General features: G+C 40.3%; 1 protein-coding gene across 1 annotated transcript; it reads right to left on the bottom strand.

Annotated features, from left to right (window-relative positions):
* Nucleotides 1–21188: 21188 nt before the first annotated feature.
* foxl2a (forkhead box L2a) lies at nt 21189–22990 on the bottom strand. The gene has a single exon (XM_057838982.1). It carries the CDS (start codon nt 22718–22720, stop codon nt 21806–21808), a length of 915 nt encoding a protein of 304 aa, XP_057694965.1. The 5' UTR covers nt 22721–22990; the 3' UTR covers nt 21189–21805.
* Between the last annotated feature and the right edge of the window lie 888 nt (nt 22991–23878).

The raw sequence follows: 23878 nt of genomic DNA, 5'->3' as shown, positions 1-23878 counted from the left end.
TCCTTCTTTCAGCCATTCCCACATGCTTTTTGGAGAAACTATTTGTCTTTTATTACGCTGTAACCCTCGTATATTAACTCCCTGGACCAGTCTGTCCCAATCTGTTTTGGAGGGATCAATTGGCACAACGGTTACTGTCAATATGTTACTGTTTTTAGTTAGCACAATTTTATTAGCATAATAACGGTATACGTCGGTCGACTGTGGCCCCCAATAGTCCCCTGCCTGTGTTGTAATCAGTGTCTCCCAACTTATATCTACTACGTTACCTGTCATGTACCACCAGTTTTCCAGGTATTTGCTGCCATTCACCTCATATACACCTGAGAATGCGGTTGCTGTAGGTTGGAAACCATTTAAGGCTGCAATAGGTATCTGTAACGAGGTTGATGTGTTTCGAGCAATCGTAACCTGTAAGGAGAAATTATACGCCCATCGTAATAACCATGGTAGGTGTTGTGGCTGTTGAGGTACCGAATTCATGGCTGTACTTCTTCTCTTTCTATGTGGTGTGTGTGATTTTAACCAATTCTTGTGCTGATATGTCTCCACTTTAGCCCTTAAGTCTTCCCATTCCTCCGAGACATCTAATAATTTTACCAATGCCATTACTTTGTGTGAGTCTGTACAATTTGCTTGCAACATGAACACCTGTGTCTGTGTCAAAATGTCACCTGTGCCTCGCTGAGCTTCATACATCACCGTTCCATTGCACGCATACTGGACCATACATCATTCCTCAATCACTCCTTCCATTCGTTCGCCATTGGGATTAAAAGCCATGGTGGGACGGTGTCTCCAGCCCCACCCAAGAAAACAGACGACACCTATTGTTAGTGCGACAGTGACAGTGTAAGCAACCACACAACATATTCGATCAACTCTTGACATTGTCTGCCACGTCTTCCATCTGTTAATCCAGGTCCCAATGTCACTTTGGGGCAGCATCCTATTGGTTTCCTTCCACGGCGGCTGCATCATGTCTATCCTCCCTCTCTTGTCCAGCCCATCCGGGCTGGCAACTTGGCAATTCACCATGATGTGGGGTTTGTGCTGGTCTCACTTGCGAATAATGAAACCACTTACGACCTTTTGAGTCCAGCTGCAACGCGTGGGAGGTTCTGGCAAGAACCTTAAATGGGCCGCACCACCGTGGCTCAGACCACTTTCTGGAGAGAACGCGGAGGTAGACATACGGTGTGACCACCTCCTCCAGTGCTGGTGAGGCCTCGTCCGGCGTGTTCTTCTCAACAACCTGCGCAGAGACACTGGACACAAGGGAGTGAAGATATTTCCAATATGACGCATACGACAAATCTGGCGTCGGCAATTCAGTGGGTGGCATAAGAGTCGAGGAGGGACCCGGCATCAGGCGACCTGTTAAAAGCTCAAATGGAGCAAACCCTGTGACTTTATGAACTGATTGTCTGACTACCAATAAGGCCAAGGGAAGAGCTTGTAACCACGTCATGTGTGTTTGCGCCATAATTTTGGCAAGTTTCTCTTTCAAAGTTCTGTTGAACCTTTCTACCTTACCTTGACTCTGGGGGTGGTAGACACAGCCGAACCGATGTTTCAGCCCTAGGAGGGCCTCAACTTTGGCTAGGGCCTTATTGTTAAAGTGTGTTCCATTGTCCGACCTTACCAGAGCCGGAAATCCATGTGTTGGAATGTAATGATTGACTAGGGCTTTGACGACTGACGCGGTGTCTTCCCTGGCACATGGGTAGGCCTCAGGCCATCTGGAGAATGAGTCAATGATGATTAACAAAAAGCGTTTACCATTTATTCTGTGATTCATGTCTGTGTAGTCTATCACTATCTCCGCCCCTGGCCAGGCCACCGGAGTATAAACACCGGGAGCTGGTTTTAAGGTGGGCCGGGCGTTAAATGTCTGGCAAATGTCACAGGTCGCCACAAATTGCCACACCACCTCCTGCAACCTCGGATGCCACCACTGACGCAATTTAGGGAGCATTGCCTGAGGCCCCACATGAGCGGGAGTGTGGGCCTCCTGCAACGCTGAGGTCATTAGGTTACCTTCTGGGAGCACTGGCTGACTTTTGGGGCCGACCCAAAGGCCATCATATCTCCGCACCGCTTTAGCAGCCATCCATACAGACTTTTGTTCCGGTGATGACTTACCTTGTGCCTCCATGATGTCTTCCACTGTGACTGTTGGGGTCACAGGGAGACCAGGGGCTTCACCATCCCACACCACAGAGGGAGATGCCAACATCATCTCCCCCTGCGGAGTGTACCCTGCGGCTTGTTTCGCGAGCACATCTGCCTGATCATTTCCTTTGGCAATCAGTGTGTTTGCCTTGGAATGACCAGGTACTTTAACAATTGCCACCTCATGGGGGCCCTTAATGGCCAAATATAAGCGCTCCATGAGGTGTTTGTGGGCAATTTCTTTACCTTTTGCCGTCAGCCAGCCACTCTGTAGCCAGCCTCTGAGATCAATTAATGCAGCCGAAGCTGCATATGCCGAATCAGTGTAAATTGTCACTCTTTCGTTAGCCCCCGCCTCTAGAGCCAGGACCAGTGCCAACACCTCGGCTGCTTGAGCCGATGGCTTGACACTCACCTGTTGTGCAATTAGAGGGGTGAATGTTCCATCGATGAGTTCAACTACCGCTGCTCCCGCATGTAAACTTCCATCCTTAGCCCTCCAACAGCAACCATCCGTGAAGAACGTCCGTCCTCCTTCCAGTGGTTCTGCATAGAGGTCCTGTCTCACCCTTTGATCCACCTGGACCCTAAGGGCACACTCATGCGCCCCCTGGACCAAGTGGTTTGCCATATTGACTCCATTGTGAACGTAGGTGATATTTGGAGCCGTCAATATCCGCAGTAACCTGGTTTGCCTGAGCGGTGTTAGGGTGAAGGCTGCAGAGGCCACAAAAGCTGAAACGGCATGATCTGTCAGCACCTGTATTGGGTATCCCATTACTACATGAGCTGTCTTTTGCAACACTTTCGCTAACCCTGCCGCGTACCTGACACAATCAGCCTGCTTCTTCTCGACACTATCAAGTGGGACACTGCAGTACATGAGTACTAAACGATTGGAACCTTGTTTTTGATACAACGCTGCGTTGACTGTGTGTGCTGTGTTTGCAACATCTAGATGAAATGGCTTTGTGAAGTCTGGGGTTGCTAGGGCAGCAGCAGATGCCAATTCCTGGACCAACCGCACAAAAGTTGCATCTTCTTCTGGGGTCCATTGTAATTTCGCCTTGAGGTTGCGGACTCCCTGGGTTTTGATCAAGGCCCGCAATCCTGCTGTTTTGTCGGCGTAACAAGGAATGTAGGCTCTGCTGTACCCACATAAACCCAGAAATGACAACATTTCCTGAACAGTGTTCGGACGAGGATGCCGCAAAATGGTGCTGCGGTGTTCTGGGGACATGGCCAATCCTGCTGGGGTGATGACCCGTCCCAAGAAGATAACCGATCGCCTACAACACTGTAACTTCTTACGTGACACTTTGAAGCCCAAGTCTGCCAGTGTCACCAGTACGGCACGTGTGGCCTCAAGACATTGTTGAGATGTTTCTGCTGCAATGAGGAGATCATCCACATACTGCAGGAGGACCGATCCATCTGGCAATTTGCATGGGGCCAGCAGCTCTTTCAGGACTTGGTTGAAAATTCCAGGGGAGTTCTTGAAGCCTTGCGGCAACCTTGTATATTGTAATTTCACGCCCCTATAAGTAAATGCAAACGCGTATCGTACATTCTCCGCCAGAGGCAGACAAAAATAGGCATTCGCCAGATCAATGACCGTATACCACACTTTAAGTGGACCTATGGAGGATAGGATGCGGTGAGGATCAGGAACTGGCAGCACTGGCGTAAGTGTGATGTCATTGACAGGCCTCAAATCATGGGCCATCCGCCAGGTCAAACCGTCGGCCTTCTGCACTGGCCGCAAAGGAGTATTCCACTTTGAGGTGGATGGTTCCAAGACCCCCACATCCCATAGTCCTGCCACTGTATCCTCCATTCCCTTATCTGCCTCCTGGGGCCAACGATATTGTGGGCGGTATATCGGAACCGTGTTATCTATTTGCAACTGAACTGGTTCCACCGTGTGGCAAAACCCGACATCAAATGGACTTTGCGACCATAAGCTCTGAGGCAATTGATCCAGCATTTCTTGAGATAACTCATGGTCCGACTGTTCACGTCCATGGTACCGGTCCAAAAAGACTAGTTCTAAAACAGCGTGATCTGCCATTTTTGCCATAATGCGATAGCTTTTGTCTGACGGTGAAAACCAGACATCTGGGGTATTGGTCAGTGTCCAGTCCCCTCGTTGCTTAAGGCGCCGTACCATGGGCCCCAATTGGCGTGGCTCATGGCCCGGCGACACAGCAAGTGAAACATGAGGGCTACCTTCTTCCCCCATTTTGAACCAAACTTCCTGTTCTGGGGTCAACTGGACATATGCAGCTACTCCTTCTTTGCCTATGTAGATGCAGGGGGAAGCTATGGGCCAAACATCCCCCTCTATTTCTTCAAATGCGTCCCTGTACACATCATCTGAATTTCTGTCATAATACAGGGTGCAATGCAAAGGATCCACTGGAGGGTGGTATGGGGCTAAAGCCTGGATCCAAGGTTTCCACAGGAGGTAGGTGGAGTAGATGCCACCCCCAAACGGTGTTTCTGGTTGTAACTGGGCCCAATAAATTCGTGCTGTTTCTGGAACTGCAGGTAGTGGCGCCATCAGCCACTGTCCTTTTGTCATTACAGGCTGTGTGCAGTTCATAACCTGACCACCAGGGAACGTGACCGTGAGTCCCTTGTCGCCGCACAAAATTTGGGCCCTTAATGCGGAGAGCATATCTCTTCCCATTAAGTTGACAGGTGTATTCGTTGCATGTACATATGAATGAAAAAACTTCTGTCCCGTTTGCGGGATTTCCGTCCTGAGAGGACGGGTAAAAGGCAGAGACTGAGAGGATCCCGAGAAGCCGACCAAAGTTGTAACTCGCTTAGATATTGCTGTACTCGGCAGTGGCAGGTTGAGTGAAGAATGTGTTGCTCCTGTGTCCACAAGCATCTGGACTGGTGTCCCTGCCACTGTAAGCTGAAGCATTGGCTCTGCCTGTGCCATGCTTCCCGAGCTTCCCAGGCCTCCCTATTCGCTGCTGCCATACCAGGGGTCAACCTGAGAGAATTGACCCTGCGTGGCAGGCTGTGGCCAGGGGCGGAACTGTTGGGGTGGCCCCATGGGGGGCTGCTGCCCCACCACTGGTTGTCGTTGTGCCGCCCCTGGAGGTGGTGGGTTCCCGTGGCAATCCCTTGCCCAGTGGTCTGGAGATCCACAATTAAAGCACGTACCTGGGGGAAAACTCGTCCTATACTGGGAAGATCTAAACTGGGGATTCCTAAATTGGCCTTGCGGGGCACCGCGTCCTCGACCTCTGTATCCACCTCTCGTCTGGCCTCGACCACGACCATCCCCCAGCGGAGCCTGGAACATTTGCTTTTGCTTTACTTTTTCTTGTTTGGCTTCCCCGTGCAACTTTGCTAGTTGTAGCTTTACAAGGTTCTGGGCTAGAACGTCTGTCTCCTTTTTGTCTTTATTTACCTTATCAACATAAATGCGACAATGATGGATCAAGTGCCTCTTAAAGCGTGCCTCATCGCAAACAAGAACATCTGGGTCTGTGTTTAAGGTTACCTTTACTTCAGTGGGCAAACCATTCATAATTGCGGTTCGGAACATCATTTCAGATTCCGGTGTATTCGCCGGATGTTTACCTGTTATACTTATCCATGATTCTAATGCCTCTGCATAATATTGCTCTGGGGGTGCTTCCTTCCGATAATTGAATGTAGTCGGCATAATATCTATCGGTGAAGGAAACGCTGCTTTTATTTCCCGGAACAAGCCATCCGCCATGCCCGCTAAAGGAGTCTCTCTTCCCATCTGCTGTGTTCCCGCCGCTCTTTCAATATTCTGTAATTGAATCAGGGAACACGAACCCAACATTGCCTGCCGCAAGTCTCCCAGAGCAACCCCTTGCCCTGACATGGCCGCCAAAAACTTGGTCACCCAGGCTCGGCCTCCTTTGTGCAGCGGAGGGAGTTTCTCCACCAGAGCAGCCACATCTCTTAGTGGCAGTGGTTCATATTGCCTTATACCGAGAGGTGACGTAATCAGTGGTGCCATAATGTGCTTGTCGCTCTGTGCTTGTAGTAGCATCTTACTTGTGCTTCGGGTTTCATACTTCCTTCCTGCCTTTTCTCTCTCCTGCTTGTCTTTTCTAATTGCCCGCAACATACTCTTTTCCTCTCTTACCACATCTTCCTCCTCCCCGTCTGTGCTTGTCTCCTCGTCTGTGCTGCCCTCTTCTCTATGCCTGCCTCTCGCTCCTCTCTGCTCCTCCCCCATCACTTCTCTCAACATGGCTGCCTCTTCATTCTGCACTGTTGCTCCTTCGCTACACTTCCTCAAATCCTTCTTGAGCATTTTCTCCATCCATAAATGCCTTTCTATGCTTCTCTTTTTCCTTCTTCATCTTCCGCTTATCAATGCCACTCAAAACCTGTAATTCCAACCTTGCGTAATGATCCGTAATTTCACTCCAAACCTTGCTTCTTTCCACTCTTTCTTCCGACCCGATAACCCTCTCATTCGACTTTCCCGCCATTTGTTTAATCCACTCATGTGCGTCCCGACAACCAAACTGACCAGATCGTATCGCTTTTCTCAGTCACACTCACAACAGTCACTCTGTTTTACGCACGAATTCGTTTATTTTAGGGTGGTGGACAAAGTCAAACACCTGCGATAATTTATTTGACACGACGAAGATCGAAATGGCCGTAAGTAAATCCCAGATTTTAAACCTTACGGTGGAGTGAGTAAATCCCAGATTTTATACCTCACTACCTATTAACGAGTAAATCCCAGATTTTATACCTCGTTATTAGTACGTAACTCCCAGAGATTTTATAACGCACTAGTCCACACAATTACGTTGAATACGCAAATCCCAGATTTTAAATCGTATTTAACGGAGTAAGTAAATCCCAGATTTTACACCTTACTCTTTTATACTTCAACACTCCTCTCCTCAATAAAACACACATCTGTTATGTCATTTCCTGACACTTGTAGGAATGCCTCTGCCATTACATTTGACTGTTGATTAAAATTATGCATGGTAAAACACTGTTTTCTCTTATTTTGAAATTACTTTACCTTCAATACATATACACACATATATATATACACACATATATATATATATACACATACACAAAGTATATATATATATATGTATATGGCGGAAAACACAGACAAGATTGAAAAAGCAGTTTCTGCTCTTGCACTCCTCTTTAAAAGAAACTGCTGTATTTAAAGCCAAAACAACTCTTGTGTTTGATAGAACAACATGTCTATATGCTGCCATAGCAGATTCATGGCGCATGAAGCCCCCGAACTATTTTTAATTTGTCCGTTTTACCCTGAAAACCCCCGTTTACAGACATCGCGCAACCGCTTTTGCTTCAATCCAGCCGTGAAACAACGGTAATTAATTATATTTATTATTCAAAATGTCTGCCGTTTTTGGCTTATAATCATTAATTGATGTCTCATATTTCGTTTTAAAAAAAAAAAACGAATTAAAAAAATTATTCACTCGCATATTTTAAACTTTTAAACAAATTACATCACAATGAAAAAAATGGCATCTGTAAAAAAGTCTCGGATATCTACCTCATAAGTATCGCTTAATTGTATTTTTTTTGTTACTGTCGCATTTTCTCCGATATTTAGATGATAAATAATCGAACCAAACAAAAAAAAAAAAATGAAAAAAAAAGTTTAAAAGGGTAAATATATGAAAAAGAAACTCTCAACCACTCCTTGATGTCTGCGATTTCTGCATCGTGACCCATGATAAATGACCATGTTTCACCCATAAAATCCCCCAAAAATCCAGCTGTGGCCATTCACAGCTGTGTCTTGACACTCAGTGATACATGCTACATGGAGTTTTTGGATCAAAACAAGGTAAGCACTCGATAATATCTTGTTAAAGTCATGGCGTCGGTAATTCTGCTCTCACGTGCTTTCGCCTCCAGATGGGGTTTTGTTGTTTAAAAAACTTTTTTTTTTCAAAACATGCCCTCCTGTTCAAAATTTTTATACCCCCAGAAAATTGAGATTTTAAGCTTTCCAATGATAAATTGGTTGTCTCAGAGCGGAACTTCAAATCACCTGAGTGTTTTCCGCCATACATATATATATATATATATATATATATATATATATATATGTATATGTGTATATATATATATATATATATATATATATATATATATATATGTATATGTATGTATATGTGTGTATATATATATATATGTATATGTGTATATATATATATATATGTATATGTGTATATATATATATGTATATGTGTATATATATATATATATATATATATATATATATATGTATATGTGTATATATATATGTATATGTGTATATATATATATATATATATATATATATATATATATATATATATATATATATATACAAGATCAATAGATAGATATGTATATGTGTATATATATATATATATATATATATATATATATATATATATATATATATATATATATATATATATGTATATGTGTATATATATATATATATATGTATATATATATATATATATATATACAAGATCAATAGATGCCGGGGTCTATCACACCAGACAGGACCCCAGGTGCTGGCTAGCAAAGAGGCCCCTGAGACAGTCCAGCACATCACAGCAGGGTGTAAGATGCTGGCAGGCAAGGCATACATGGAACGACATAAGGTAGCAGGCATAGTGTACAGGAACATCTGTGCCAAGTACGGACTGGAGACCCCAGAGTCAAGGTGGGCAGCACCTCCAAAGGTGGCCAAGAACAACCGAGCCAAGATCCTGTGGGACTTCCAGATCCAGACAGACAAACTGGTGATGGCCAACCAGCCTGACATAGTGTTGGTGGATAAACATCAGAAGACAGCAGTAGTGTTAGATGTAGCAATCCCGAGTGGTAGCAACATCAGGATAAAAAAACACGAAAAGTTGGGGAAATATGAAGGAAGAACTGGAGAAAATGTGGGGAGTGAAGGCAACAGTGGTGCCAGTCGTGATCGGGACACTAGGGGCAGTAACCCCCAAGCTGGATGCATTGCTCCAACAGACACCAGGAACAACGACTGACGTTTCCGTTCAGATGAGCGCAATCCTAGGGACAGCTAAGATCCTGCGCAGAACCCTATATATATATTACCCATTAGCTCATTATAAGGCAGAAAACACAGACAAGGCAGAAAAAGCAGTTTCTGCTCTTGCACCCCACTTTAAAATAAACTGCTGTATTTTAAGCCAAAAGAACTGTTGTGTTTGATATAACAATATGCCTATATGCTGCCATAGCAGCTTCATGGCGCATTAAGCCCCCAAACTGTTTTTAATTTGTACGTTTTACCCTGGAGACCCCCGTCTACATTTGTCGCGCAACCACTTTTGTTTAAACCAAGCCATAAAAAGAAGGTAAATAGATATATTTATTGAAATGTGTGTAATTTTTAGCTTAGAATGAGTAATTTGTATCTAATATTTAGTTTAAAAAAAAAAAAGAAAAACTTTAAAATCTATTCACTCTCATATTTTAAACTTTTAGACAGATTACGTCACAATGAAAAAAATAGTGTCTGTAATGTAGTGTCTGTGTGCACCGATATCTGCCTCATAACTCACTTAATTGTATTTTTTTGTTACCATCGCATTTTCCCCAAAATTTTAGATGATAAACAATCGATCCAAACAAAGAAAAAACGTTTGAAAGGGTAAATATATGAAAAAGAAAATCTCGACCACTCCTTTATGTCTGTGATTTCTGCATCGCAACCTTTGTTATACGACCATGTCTCACCCATAAAATCCCCTCCAAATCCACCTGTGGCCATTCAGAGCTGTGTCTTGACACTCGGTGATACATGCTACATGGAGTTTTTGGATCGAAAAGAGGTAAGTACGCGAAAAAACTCGTTAAAATCATGGTGTATTTAATCATGGGCTTTCATGCTCTCACCTCCAGTTAGGGTTATGCTGTTTATTTTTTGTTTTGTTTTAAATGCCCTTCTGTTAAAAAATGTTCTTCCTCCAGAACAGTGGTCTCCAAACTATTCCACATAGGGCCGCAGTGGGTGCAGGATTTCTCTCCAACTAAACAGGACCAAAACTTTTCACCAATAAGTCTATTCAGTTGATTGCAGTCAGGTTCTGCTTGATTTAGTAGAAACCACATTGGTTAAAAGGTCTGTGCTTGATCGGTATGAACAAAAACCAGGACCCACAGCGGCCCTCAAGGACTGGTCTGGAGACCCCTGCTCCAGAAAATAGAGATTTTAAGCATTCCAATGATGTATTACAAATGCATTTTTTCTTCCTCCAGAAAATTGAGATTTTAAGCTTTCCAATGATGTATTACATATGCATATAGGCATATATATTTAGCAAGGGTCTCCAGGGGCTCCAGGCAACAAGCAACATGGGGCCCTTCGAGCATGTGCAAGTAAGGGGGACAGTTGGACTTGGAGCATTAGCATATTTAATAAAAGTATAATAACGCCTCGGCCTCATAGAGCGCTTTTTAGGACACTCAAAGAGCCCGGTTTCTACCGAATTAGGACATAAAACTACAATAACATAGTACACTCACTGCTGTCTTGCTTCCTTTTCTCCTCTTCTGCTTTTTTTCCTTTCTTTTGTCGCTTACAAAAGGATAACTTCTCTTCATTTTGGATGAACGCTAATTAAAAAAAAGCCACTCTCACTCTGAGTCACGTGAGGGGGGGGGGTATTGTGGAGCGAGTGAAGGGGCACCTTCAGGGAACTCAGACACAAGGCTTTCACTGGCACTGTCGCACTTGTAAAGCTGCGTGTGCTAAATCTGTTGGCCCTGTGGGGGCCCCTGCTGGCTGGGGGCCCTAGGCAATTGCCTGGTTTGGCTAATGGGACGCGAAGCCTCTGCATATAGGACAATTTTGAAATTTGGGGGTCTCAGAGCGGAACGTCAAGTCACCTGAGTGTTTCCCCGCCATTTACATATATATATATATTTATATTAGGCCTGTCAAAATTATCGCGTTAACGGGCGGTAATTAATTTTTAAAATTAATCACGTTAAAATATTTGACGCAATTAACGCACATGTCCCGCTCAGACAGTATTCTGCCTTTTGGTAAGTTTTACAGCAAGGCATATTGTGCTGTCTAACAGCGAACTCTTGTGGTTGCTTTGCGACATGGTTTTATTGTTTTCTTGCCAGTTCAATATGGCTGCACGACGTCTCGGGCTGACGCCTACGTTGTAATGTTGTGCTTATATGATCCTTGGACAAGATTTGTCCGTAAGTGTGGTTGTTGTAAAGAATGTACATATTATGTTAGTAAGCGAAATGTTATATTTTTTGTATGAGACGCTTTTTGTTTATGTTTAGTGAACCTGTACAGCATGCTGAGCTAACGTTGTTGCTAATGCAATGCTTGTGTACTTTTTTTTTGTAGTTTTATGACGGTATAAAGAGGACAATGGTTTAAGGCCATTTTATTAATAAATCAGATGAAAAAGGAAGAAGTCTGATTATTAAGGCGTCGTTCACTAGCTGTCTAGCTTTGGAAAAAGTAGACGCTTCGGAGTGAGGACAGCATAGACAGATTTAAATGACAGTAGAGTGAAATGCCCACTACAGTCCTCATGTACCATATGTTGAATGTATATATCCATCTTGTGTCTTATCTTTCCATTCCAAAAATTTATTTTACAGAATATATATATAATTTACAGAAAAATATGGCATATTTTATAGATGGTTTGAATTGCGATTAATTGCATTATATATATATATATATATGTATATATATTTTTTTTCAAATTTTTATAAAAATTTGAAAAATTTTCAATCAAAAAATAAACTAGTAGCTCGCCATTGTTGATGTCATTACACCATACTCCCCAAACCCATAAAATCATTTGGACCCAAGCGCCAGCAGAGGGCGCCAAACAACAAAAAAGTAACAAGCGGACATTACACTGCTGTCATTTTAATCTGAGGGGGGCATGTGCGTTAATTGCGTCAAATATTTTAACGTGATTAATTTAAAAAATTAATTACCGCCCGTTAACGCGATAATTTTGACAGCCCTAATATATATATATATATATATATATATATATATATATATATATATATATATATATATATATATATATATATATATATATATATATATATATATATATATATATATATATATATATATATAAACAAAATGCGCACTACTAACTCACCATTAAAATAAACTTTGCAGAACAAAGAGAAAATTTCCAGCTACTACAAAAAGCCCAGAAAATCACTACCAGATAGCTCAATTTACATTGGATTTTATTTATTTTCTTTAATTTAGGTTTATTTTTCTACCATCTGTTTTGTGGGGATGATTGAGATTTTGAAGCTCCATAAATAATACACATGGTAAACAAAAACAAAAACAAACAAACAAACAAAAAAAGAAACCACAACCATATCACTCAATTATGTTGAGTTTCAGATAGATATTTTATTTACATTTCTTATCGTAAACCTAGTACCGTGAGTACCTATCAGTGCTGTCTCTTTTTGGCCACAAGAGGGCAGTACAGGCCAGAAAAGGGTGTCACACAATTACAACCACTTAAAAAAGGGGGGGAAAGGAGCACATTTAGTGTTTATTTCATGAATGTTCTCAGTATGTTATTTGAATTTATTGATATCCGTTCGTTGTCGGTAATGGTACGGAACACACACAGGCCGATGAAAACGCAGCATCAAATCATGCTGATTCAAACAATGAGACAATGTAGTCAAGAATGTCATGTGGTGGGTGTTTGAAAAAGTGCGGGCTCAAGCTCAACCTCATAGCCTTCTGAATACCTGAAAAAAATTGTTCAAAGGGCATATAGGCATTGCTTTGCCTTTCCGTATTTAATCTAAACGTTTCTTAACCATTGGTCCAAACACACTTTGTGCGATCGCCTTACACATGATAAGCGTGTAATAAGAAGCACATTAAACTTAAAAGGTTAACCAAGTAAATGCCTAACTTTGCTTAATTGTCGCATGGGCTTTGCCAAGCGGTGTGTAATTGCTGTAAGGAAATATGTCTGAAAATGGATATTGTCTGTTCAAAACAAAATACAAAAAAGTTAAGAAAGAAATTTAAGAAAATGTCACCAAAGTCCCAATAAAAAAAAGAATGGTGGGTAGGTGTATAGTATATAGAAAATAGGATTTTATTCCCCCTCATATTAGGAGTTCAGAACAGAAGACAACGTTGTGGTTATGCAACAATTCTCTGTCCTCGCCTGATTGACCGTGAACTTGCACCACTATAATAACTAAGAACAAGAAGACAGGCAGGTGTTCCTTCTTATGCCCATAGGAATGTGGCTTCAACCTTGATTAATTGTAATGTTAACAGGAGAACCGTTCTCCTAATAGCTTCTTGTTGCGGAAATTTTTAGGGGGTGGAAAAGAGGAAAGGGTTTTAAAAATAGACCCACTCAATGCACGATGGGAAAACACAAGCCATTTAAATCCCGACAAAGCAATTTGCAGCTCATAATCAAGAGAGCGGAAGCATTTTATCTCATTTCCCTTCACAGTATAAAGATGTCGTCTTCCGCTCCATGTACAGGCTGGTAAATATTAAACAGCACATCAATGTTAGGAGGTGAAAAATCTTTTATTTATTTATTTATTTATTTATTTATTTATTTATTTTTTATCTGTGTATGGTCTACAAGGTGATATTCCGCACAGTTTTGTTTCCTCCATCATAAAGACACACAAGCAAGCAAGCAAAAGCAAGAGATATCTTGTCATGCAGACAAGAAATATATTGTTTGTTCTGCATAAAAAAAAAGTGAGAACTTATACACTGACCAGCACCAGTATACTGTGTCGCAGCACTGTAAATGGTTATATACATCTTAATTAAATATGATAAGTGAACCAAACTCTATTTTTATCAATCTGTTGTGAACACTATTAATTTCGGGCTGAAAAACTTGCCTGACTGATGTATCTCATTCAAGTCAAATTAGAAAAAAATATTTTTTTGTACCCAGCGTTCTTTGGGTGTTCTTTCAGACATGCGCTGATCTGCCTCGTCTATTTCACGCTTTTCTGACACCAAAACATTCCCGCACACGTCCACGGTAAACTGCCGTGAACCAGAACTCTCCTCAGCACCTTCACTTCTTTACTTCACATTGATTTGGTCAGTAAATATTTTACTCTTTTATAAAATGTCATGTCGCCTGTTTATAAAAGAGTAATATATTGCAGAGAATGTTATTTATCTGTTCCGCCGCAATGGATAATGGGTTGTTGTGGCAACCACGACTGAGAGTAGTAATTGCTGTTGTTATGTCATGTGTGTCCTATAAAAAAGTGTGTTGTTTCTTGGGGTCGTGCGGTGTGTGGGGCACGAGAACAGCAAGTGTTCACTGTCATTCCTCTCCATGTCGCTCGCCACAATATTTAGTTACCAAATCGATGTCAAGAAAGTGAAGGTGTTGAAAAAAGCGTTGGTTATGCTATAAAAGGTTACACTGCTGATTGTTCATTTCATACCAAGCATTAACAAAATATTCAGCAATGTGTTGTGCAAGAACCTATTTCTCTTTTGTATTAAATGCATTGTTGAGCTTTTTAAAATAGGTTAATTCCCCTGAATTAATCCATTGAGTGTTCTCCCTTCATTTATTTGGGGATAGGGTCATTGCTGTTTTAAAATGTGTTAATTAAATTAGCATGTGTTGTTTATATTGTAGAATTATTATAGGTAAAAAAAAAAAATGAAGTTCATCTGCATTGATAAATGAGCAGCACAAAAGCTAACTAAGGTGTCACTTCTGTGGTGGAAGCTCCAATAAATAAATCACTGTAATCTAATTCATTGAAGTTAATTTGAGTTATGCGAACTCAAACAATTTACTGTAATCCAATTATTAAGGTTAATTTGAGTCCTTAAAACTTTAAATAATTAAGTAAATTGCTTCTAATTAATGTTATACGTGTTCTAAGGCAGCAAGTTTGCAATTTATTAAGTCAACTAATCATATCTAATAATATTTTACAGTATATAGATCTAGTCTACAAGAGTTGAATCAAAACGAGTATTTATCATATTATTAGTTTGCTTACTTGCCACGGTAGAATACTTGTTTTCTCAACGTGGTTTTACTAATATTAAATTCCTTACATTTGAGCATGCAACAGGTTTCCACATTTGATTTTGGCAGAGACTAAAACTCAAAGTTTTCGGTTTATAATTTTGGAGCGTAAATCAACATAAGCATTGTGATTATTTTAGCTTGATAGAGAAATATTAGATGTGCCTATATCTTCTTGTCTTGTCATTAAGATAGCAATCAGCAGCAATGTAAAAACATCACGTAGATCACAGTATCAATGTGACGCCTCTGCAGGCCTCCCTCTATGGTTTAAGGGAATCAGAAATACAGTATGGTATATGTGAAACTTCTGAGCTCCAAGAAAAAGGGAATGGACATAAATACTCGTGCTGATTCAAACAATTGCCGGATTTTCTGCGAATCAAATTGTAGGGCATTTTCCTGTTTGAAGCAAATGTATAGCAAACAGTGGTGACCCCTCCTCCCCACTCTCCTTTTCAATAGCTATGACATGATGTTGGATTGCTCCTCATTCTCAAACAGGAGAGAATGCATGCAGTTATTCCACTGTCTGTGAGCAATGTACAACCTGTGTGTGACTTGACCGGCTGGGTGGCATGACATGTGCACCGTGGAGCATGCAAGATGTCACGACTGGAGGGAGCGCAGGTATATAAGTGTGCGCTCATACGAGGCAAAAGGAAACAGAAGGGCCAAATGCGCTGCTCCTACAGCGACTTGACCTCGTTTGTCGTGTTGATTATAATCTGTCATCTGTTAACGCACAACAAAGGATACAATCACGGTTATTCATGCGCTCTGAGCGGAAAAGACGCATGCAAACAAACCACACTATAGCTAATTTTAGGAGGCATAGAAAAAACGATGTGACTAGACTTTTCATTTCTAGGTATTATAACATATTTAAATATAATGTTTGATGTCAAAATATTTTTTGCGCTCAAGTCTAATACTTTTTTTACTTTTGCACAAAACTATTATTTGTACTGTCCCGATAATGTACAATTTAGCGGAGGGCTGTCAGTTGAGAAGCGCATTTCATATACAGATTATTTTTTGGGGAAAAATAATTTGTTTTACTTAGGCCTATTTATTTGTGGCGGAAAACACTCAGGTGACTTGAAGTTCCGCTCTGAGACGCCCAATTTGGCCAACTTTCAAAATTGTGCGATCTGCATGTGTGATACATCATTGGAAAGCTTAAAATCTCAATTTTCTGGGGGAAGAAAACATTTTGAACTGGAGGGCATTAAAATAAATAAACAGCAAAAGCCCATGTGGAGGTGAGAGCACGCGAGAGCAGAATTACAGACGCTATGACTTTAACGAGATATTATCGCGTACTTACCTTGTTTCGATCCAAAAATTCCTTGTAGCATTTATCACTGAGTGTCAAGACACAGTTGTGAATGGCCACAGTTGGATTTTTTGGGGGGGGTTTTATGGGTGAAATATGGTAATACAACAAGGGTCGCGATGCTGAAATCGCAGACATCAAGGAGTGGTCGAGATTGTCTTTTTCATATATTTACCCTTTTAAACGTTTTCTTTCTTCAAATTTACTTTGTTTGGATCAATTATTTTTCAGCTAACATATCAGAGAAAATGCGACAGTAACAAAAAAATATAATTAAGTGATAACTATGAGGTAGATATCCGTGACTTTTTTACAGACACCATTTTTTTCATCGTGACGTAATTTGTTTAAAAGTTTAAAATATGCGAGTGAATCATTTTTTTAAAGTCGTTTTTTTTTAAAGAAATATTAGACATCAATTAATGATTCGAAGCTAAAAATGACATATTTTGAATAATAGATATGATTAACCTTCGTTTATGGCTGGGTTGAAACAAAAACGGTTGCACGACGTCTGTAAACGGGGGTTTCCAGGGTAAAACGGACATATTAAAAATAGTTCGGGGGCTTTATGCGCCATGAATCTGCTATGGCAGCTTATAGACATATTGTTCCGTCAAACACAATAGTTGTTTTGGCTTAAAATATAGCGGTTTCTTTTAAAGAGGAGTGCAAGAGCAGAAACGGCTTTTTCAGTCTTGTCTGTGTTTTCCGCCATATAATGAGCTAATGGGTAAATTAGCTTTCTGGGTACGTTTGTATCTTCTGGTCTTCTGAATAGTTAATTCTGTATTATGTTCATTTTACAAGGTCAATTTGTATCACTATCTCCCCCACAACTCCTATGAACACACACCTACCTATACACGCTACACTACAAACAGGTTTCTCCGCACATCAAACTTTCTAATCAGATGGACACCGTGCGAACAAACCTTAGATTGTTTCATAATGTCATTGTCATGTGCTACAGTGCTTTTTAAAATGTTTGACTGCTTGTTTGCAAAGCTATTGGCTTAATACATGAAACATTGATCTTAATGAATGGCTGAATGTTACAAATTGTATTTGCAAATGAACAACGTACAAACAGCTGAATTCAGGAAAGCACATTATATTTGACTGTATTTTTGTTGAAATAAAAAAAGCTGCTTCCAGGACGTCTTGTTCATGTAATGCGCATGCAAAAAATAAAAAATAAAAATAACGCTTGATGCTTGTCCAATAAAGTTGCAGCATGTTTTACAAATACAAAACTATGACAACAATTAAGAAACCCAAGAAAGCAAGATATGTGCTTCATTTCATTCCGTGCAGCTCTTGAATATGTAAAAAGTAACCTTTTATATCATTGAACTGGCTCATTGGCTGCCATTGGTGGCCCTAGATGTCCAATCCATTTTATCTGGGAAAGACTGACAGCCAATGAGTTGCATACTATGCAAAAAAAAAAAAAAAAAAAAAACAAAACAAAACAAAACAAAACAAAAACGTCGTTCCTTGAAATCCTATTTTGTTTTAATTAACGTTTTATTAATTTATAGATATATATACAAAAACAATTCATTATTAAAAAAGTTACCAAAAAAAACACAATTAAAAGTTTATTTAAACGACCAAAAATAGTCACTTGTCCTCTAATGAGTTTATGTTTTGCGTTGTGCAACGTATGTTGTATTTATTTATTTATTTATTTATTTATTTATTTATTTATTTATTTATTTATTTTCAAGCAACGTTTTTTCCCCCGACTAAGTTGTATTCAAACATCTTGTATGCGTATGTAGATGATCAGTTATACTTTAACGTTAATGTGATATATAGACAGATCGTGATGCATGCACGTCTGCAGGACCAAATCTAGGCCTGTGTCAACTTGGAGCCATGAACCTCGACTGCATGGCCTTATCTCCCCAAGCCCCTGAGACATCCTGTATGCAGGCCCATTGTTCCAGACCTCCCGGGTGAACTGTCAACCCCTCTGTGAGCACATGCACACCTGCCATGTACCGGAGTTCACCGACAGGGTCATTTTATATAATCGAGTATTGTGGGTATTACTCATCCGTGCGGTTTTGAGTGGAATTGCGTTTTAAAACTTGATGCCAAAATTATTTGGGAAACACATACATTGCAAATTCAAAATAAAAAAATACACTAATAATGAATGTAGAAACATTACAGCGCTGAAGATATGCTTATATGATGTGAATTAATAACACTTTTTGTGCCTCAAAATATTTCTAAAGCGTCATTGAAGTTTTCAATTGCGACCAAGATATGTTGTTAAAAGTGCACCATGTAATATCCTTTCGAAACATCAGATGGCCTTCTCTGCCCGAATAGTTTATGTAATTGCGCTTTGCACACGCGCGAAAAGTTTTAAACACTTGTATTTGTTGTTGTAAGAGGGGTGTTTGGAATACATTTGCCATTCAAACGGGCCCTTATCTCTTGCTTGTTTATAAAACATAAATTTGAGGAAGCAAAGAACGTACACCTAACATGCTACGCTTGCACACATGGATGCCGAAGTGTTGCTGCTAGTTGTATTTCCACAATATAATATTGTATAATTGTGTAATACGATGTATGCTTATAGGCAACAATGTGAAGCCACTTGTTAAGAGCAATGAACTTTACAGAGATAGTACTTGGAGGACACTTTTAATAATCATAGTACCTTTGCCTACAAATTAATGTACAAGGAATAAATAATTTCCTATACTTAATAAAAACCCTAGGTTGGTCGCAATATCGACCACGTAGACTGGAATAACAAACTGAATGCATCATTCACTGACTTATATTATTATTATTATTAATAATATTAATAATAATAGTAAATCATGGAAATGGCTAACATGTATGTAAAATGTGTGACTTGTGCTGTTTACAGTTTTGTTTTTAACTGTCTTGCAAATTTTAAAGTGACTTTCATATCCTTTTATTTATTCGTATTTCTATTTCTTAATCATTATTATTATTATTTTTGTTTCTTGCTGATTTTGATTTGATTTGACGCAGTTTGGATTACCTTGTGTTTAATTTTGCTGTACAAATAAAATTTCCTTGCCTTGCCTTATACCATAGGGAAAAGTCGAATATAGACTTCATTATGCCTCTATGACTTTTTGTTTCATTTTCCCAAAATCCAACATCTTCCATTTTCATCCTTTTTTTTTTGTTTGTCATTACTTGTCATTTATTATATTGCGGTTGCACTTTCTGAATCTTTCACTTGAAGTGTGATATGCCTTTGATAAATTATGCTGTGACGTGTCAAATTCAAATGGTTAAGCACTAAAACAACCTGTAAAGACTAAATATACCTCAGAGAGAACACTGTACTCCTCCAGACGCACTGTAGATTTAATAAAGATTCCCTTAAGGGCAGACACACGGGAGTCTGTGTGTGCGTGCGTGTACGTGTGTTGATATTACATTTGGATGAAAAGCGTGTATATGACAGTCGCAGGGAGAGAGTGAATTTGAGTGTATGTCTGCGCCTCAGAATGAAAACACTGCTGAGTTTCACTTTGAACATGCGGACGCCAAACTCATGCGTGTGATCTCAGAAGGGTGAGTCCATATTTTCACGAGAAAAAAGACTACAGTTATCTGCTTTCACCGTCCTAAACAACCACCAAGTGTACAAGTTTGCATCTTGACTATAATCGAGTCAACAGTATTTATTGTGACGCAGCCAAAGATGCATGGAACTCAAGCAAACGTGCCAAACAAAAATTCCTGTTATTGAAACATGATCACAACGTCATTGCGTTTGAAGTTGTTGAACAAAATATCTGTTAATTCTGCTGTCACATAATCAGACGTATCCCGTGGGTGATTAAACTCAGACAAAAACACTCCCATAAGATCAAGTTCTCTGCGCTCATGTCACGTTATAATAATTCAATTGTTCCGTGTGCTCACTTTTGCAGAGAGCGTTTACATTCAGAGAAATTATCAGTATTATTTTGTACCTTTTGTTTTAACATTTCATATTTTTTTGGAATGAATGTGATTTAATTTTCAAGAACGTCGTAAATGTAATTTTCGTTGGTTATTCTAAAAAACAAACAAGAAAAAAAAAAAAAAAAAAGAATTAAAATGCACATTTCAACATTTGGCTGAATTATAGTTGCATCTTTTTGTTTTAAAATATACGAAGTCATAAAGTTTTTTTTCTTACTCTGATTTCTCCCGTATAGGCAAAAAGACGTACGTCTCAAGGGTAAAATCTGATATTTTTCGTTACACTTAAATACCAAAGAGAAATGTAAAAGGCTATGACATCCATTATAGCTTTAAAATATTTTCAAACCAATTTGAGTTAATTTCATTCTTATTTTTGTTAGGTGGAATTATGGAAAGTAATCATTAATAAATGATCAAATTATTTCATTTTGCTCTGTTAATGTAGATCTAAAGTGTTGGAGGACTTTTTTTGTACTCTTGTAAAAGGTAAATATTTTTCTTCATGCCTCAACAGTGATTGTCATTGTTTAAAAGACATTGCTTCATGAACACGGAAGTATTTTAGCAAATACAGGTTTATTAAGAAATTCACAAATCTAGAAAATATAGAAAAGTGCTAATCAAAATTAAGCATGGCCCCAAGATTTATAACACAATATACACGTTCATTAAAAAAAAAAGGAAAAATTGGCCCTGGCCTATTTCATGGTACTGGAAATTCATATATGGGGATCAACATAATACATAACATGAAATACCCTGAATTGTCTTAGTGACGAGAAATCGTTTTTAAACTGAAGATTTACAACCATGAAAGCCTGGCTCAGTCAGTTTCTGAATTATGAAGCGATTTAACATTTTATGGCTTGGATTTCGTCAAGCCGTGCGTAAAGTTGAAAATTACGCATAGTTCCAGGGTCTTTTCTTGATGGAAACACAAAATAATTCGACACACCAAAGTAATACACATGGCAGTCCAATTATAAATGTTGCGCTACCTGTTGCGCCCGGTGACCCTGTATACACCCGCACTCCTGTTTCTAAACACCGGCCTCTCCATTGCAAGGCTGCAACCAAAACATGCGGTTTCCAAAAATCATGAACATCAACCTCTGCAGAGGAAACGACAACAAGATATGTCTTTGAAGAGTTCTAATGTGTACACTTGTCACATTTAAATATCAATCCTCGTGTGCAAGGCCGAGTGTTTGCTCTCGTGTTCCCAGTACGAACAGTGCATCATGGACAGCTCCGCGGGCTGGCGGGAGCAAGCGAACTGAAGCCCGGCTCCATTGCCGGACGAGACCGGGGGCGGAGCGGCCGTGGCCGGGCTCAACTGCTGGGAGTGGTGGGAGTGGGCCGGGTGGTGATGGTGGCTCATGCCGTTGTAAGAGTTCACCATAGCCGGGAGCGCCATGCCCTGCACTCGAGAGTACGGGTTGTAAGAGGCGGGGGCGGACAAAGCTTTGACCGGGCTCACGTTGCCACCGGCCATCTGACAGGAAGTGTAGGACATCGGAGTAGGCGGCTGGCCCAGCGACCACGAGTTATTCATGAAGCTGGACTGCAGGTACTTGGGTGGGGAAAGGTAGCCGTAGCCGTCCCCTCCGAATAAGGATTTCCCGGGTTGGAAATGCGTGGGCGGCGGCCTGAACGGTCGCTTCATTCGGCGGCGCCTCCGGTAGTTGCCCTTCTCAAACATGTCCTCACAGGCCGGGTCGAGAGTCCAGAAGTTGCCTTTCCTTTCCCCGCCGCCCTCCCGCGGAACTTTGATGAAACACTCGTTGAGGCTCAGGTTGTGCCGGATACTGTTCTGCCAGCCTTTTTTGTTTTTCTCATAGAATGGAAACTTACTGATGATGTACTGGTAAATGCCAGACAGAGTGAGACGCTTCTCGGAGCTCTCTCGGATGGCCATAGCGATGAGGGCCACATAGGAGTAGGGAGGCTTCTGAGTCGGATCCGGCTTTTCTGCGACCTTTTCCTGGACCGGCTCCTCTTTGGGTCGCTCTTTCTCCTTCGGCGTGTTGGTATCGTGGATCATCAATGCCATTGCGTCATCGTCCGTGTTTTGGTAAGTGGCCATCATTTCCCAGCGACACAAAACCGGTCCAGTCCAAAAGCGGCAAAAACAACGCGCTGGTCCCCCGGTGCTTCCGTGGTGACGAGTGGACACGGCAGCAAGGGATGCACGGAGAAGTCTTGCTTTTGCGGCTCTGTAGGTAGCCGCACATGAGGACCTTCTTAGCTCTTTTTTTCCTCACCAAATTGGTTTATGACCAAGGCGCAGCTAGTTGTGATATGATGTGACTGGTAAGCCCAACCCTTTCCTCGTTTTTTCTTACGTCCACACGCAGGCTGCGTTCGCGCACTGTTCTCTGCCGAACGACGTATTGCCTCGTGATTTGTGCACTTGAGAGTTCCGCCTCCAGTTTCACGGTCAATTGAATAATACTTTACTACAACACCTACTTAATTACGGAGTCATTTCAGACTATATGCGTTAAAAAAAAAAAAAAAAAAAAAAAAAAAAGCAACAACACAATATGACAACGATTTTGACACTTTGACGCTTACTGTGGATTACATTATTATGTGATATTAACTTTATACCATGTAGCCTACATGGTCAGGATTTATTCTGTGCTTCAAACACATATGCAAATATTTTTAAGAAATTGTGTCACACACCGCATTATGATAATCTATAGAAAATAATTGTATTATTCTGACAGATTGTGTAAACCGGTTTTGCAGCTTTTACTTCCACTTGCAATTGAGAGCAGAATATATGCAGCATGCACATCTGAGAGCAGTATTTTTTTGACATGATGCAGTACTACTATAGGTGAAATTATACACTGTAAACTTAATTTAATATAATAATACTAATAATAATAGAAATCACTATATCATTATACTGCCGACACAAAAAGTAAACATTTTTTTTTTTTTATAGATTAATACTTTTCTGACAGTGGATGTTAATGATTTGTCATATTTGAAAACGAGTTTTTTCCCCGTGCACATGGCCAAAGTCGTAAAAAAATTTTGAGTAGAAATGGATAAGCTCATCAACAACAACATCATAAACAACAACTACAGTGATAATAAGCTCATCAACAACAACATCATAAACAACAACTACAGTGATGCGAAAGTATCATAACATTAAGAAACTAATAGATTTTTACATTTGATTGTGTATTCTGTAATATCTTAATATTTCTTTGCAGTGTAGCCTATA

Source organism: Corythoichthys intestinalis, chromosome 6 (assembly GCF_030265065.1).
Source record: "Corythoichthys intestinalis isolate RoL2023-P3 chromosome 6, ASM3026506v1, whole genome shotgun sequence".
Classification (NCBI taxonomy): Eukaryota; Metazoa; Chordata; class Actinopteri; order Syngnathiformes; family Syngnathidae; genus Corythoichthys; species Corythoichthys intestinalis.
Note: the sequence above shows the minus strand (reverse complement) of the source record. Positions and strands in the feature narration are given on the sequence as shown.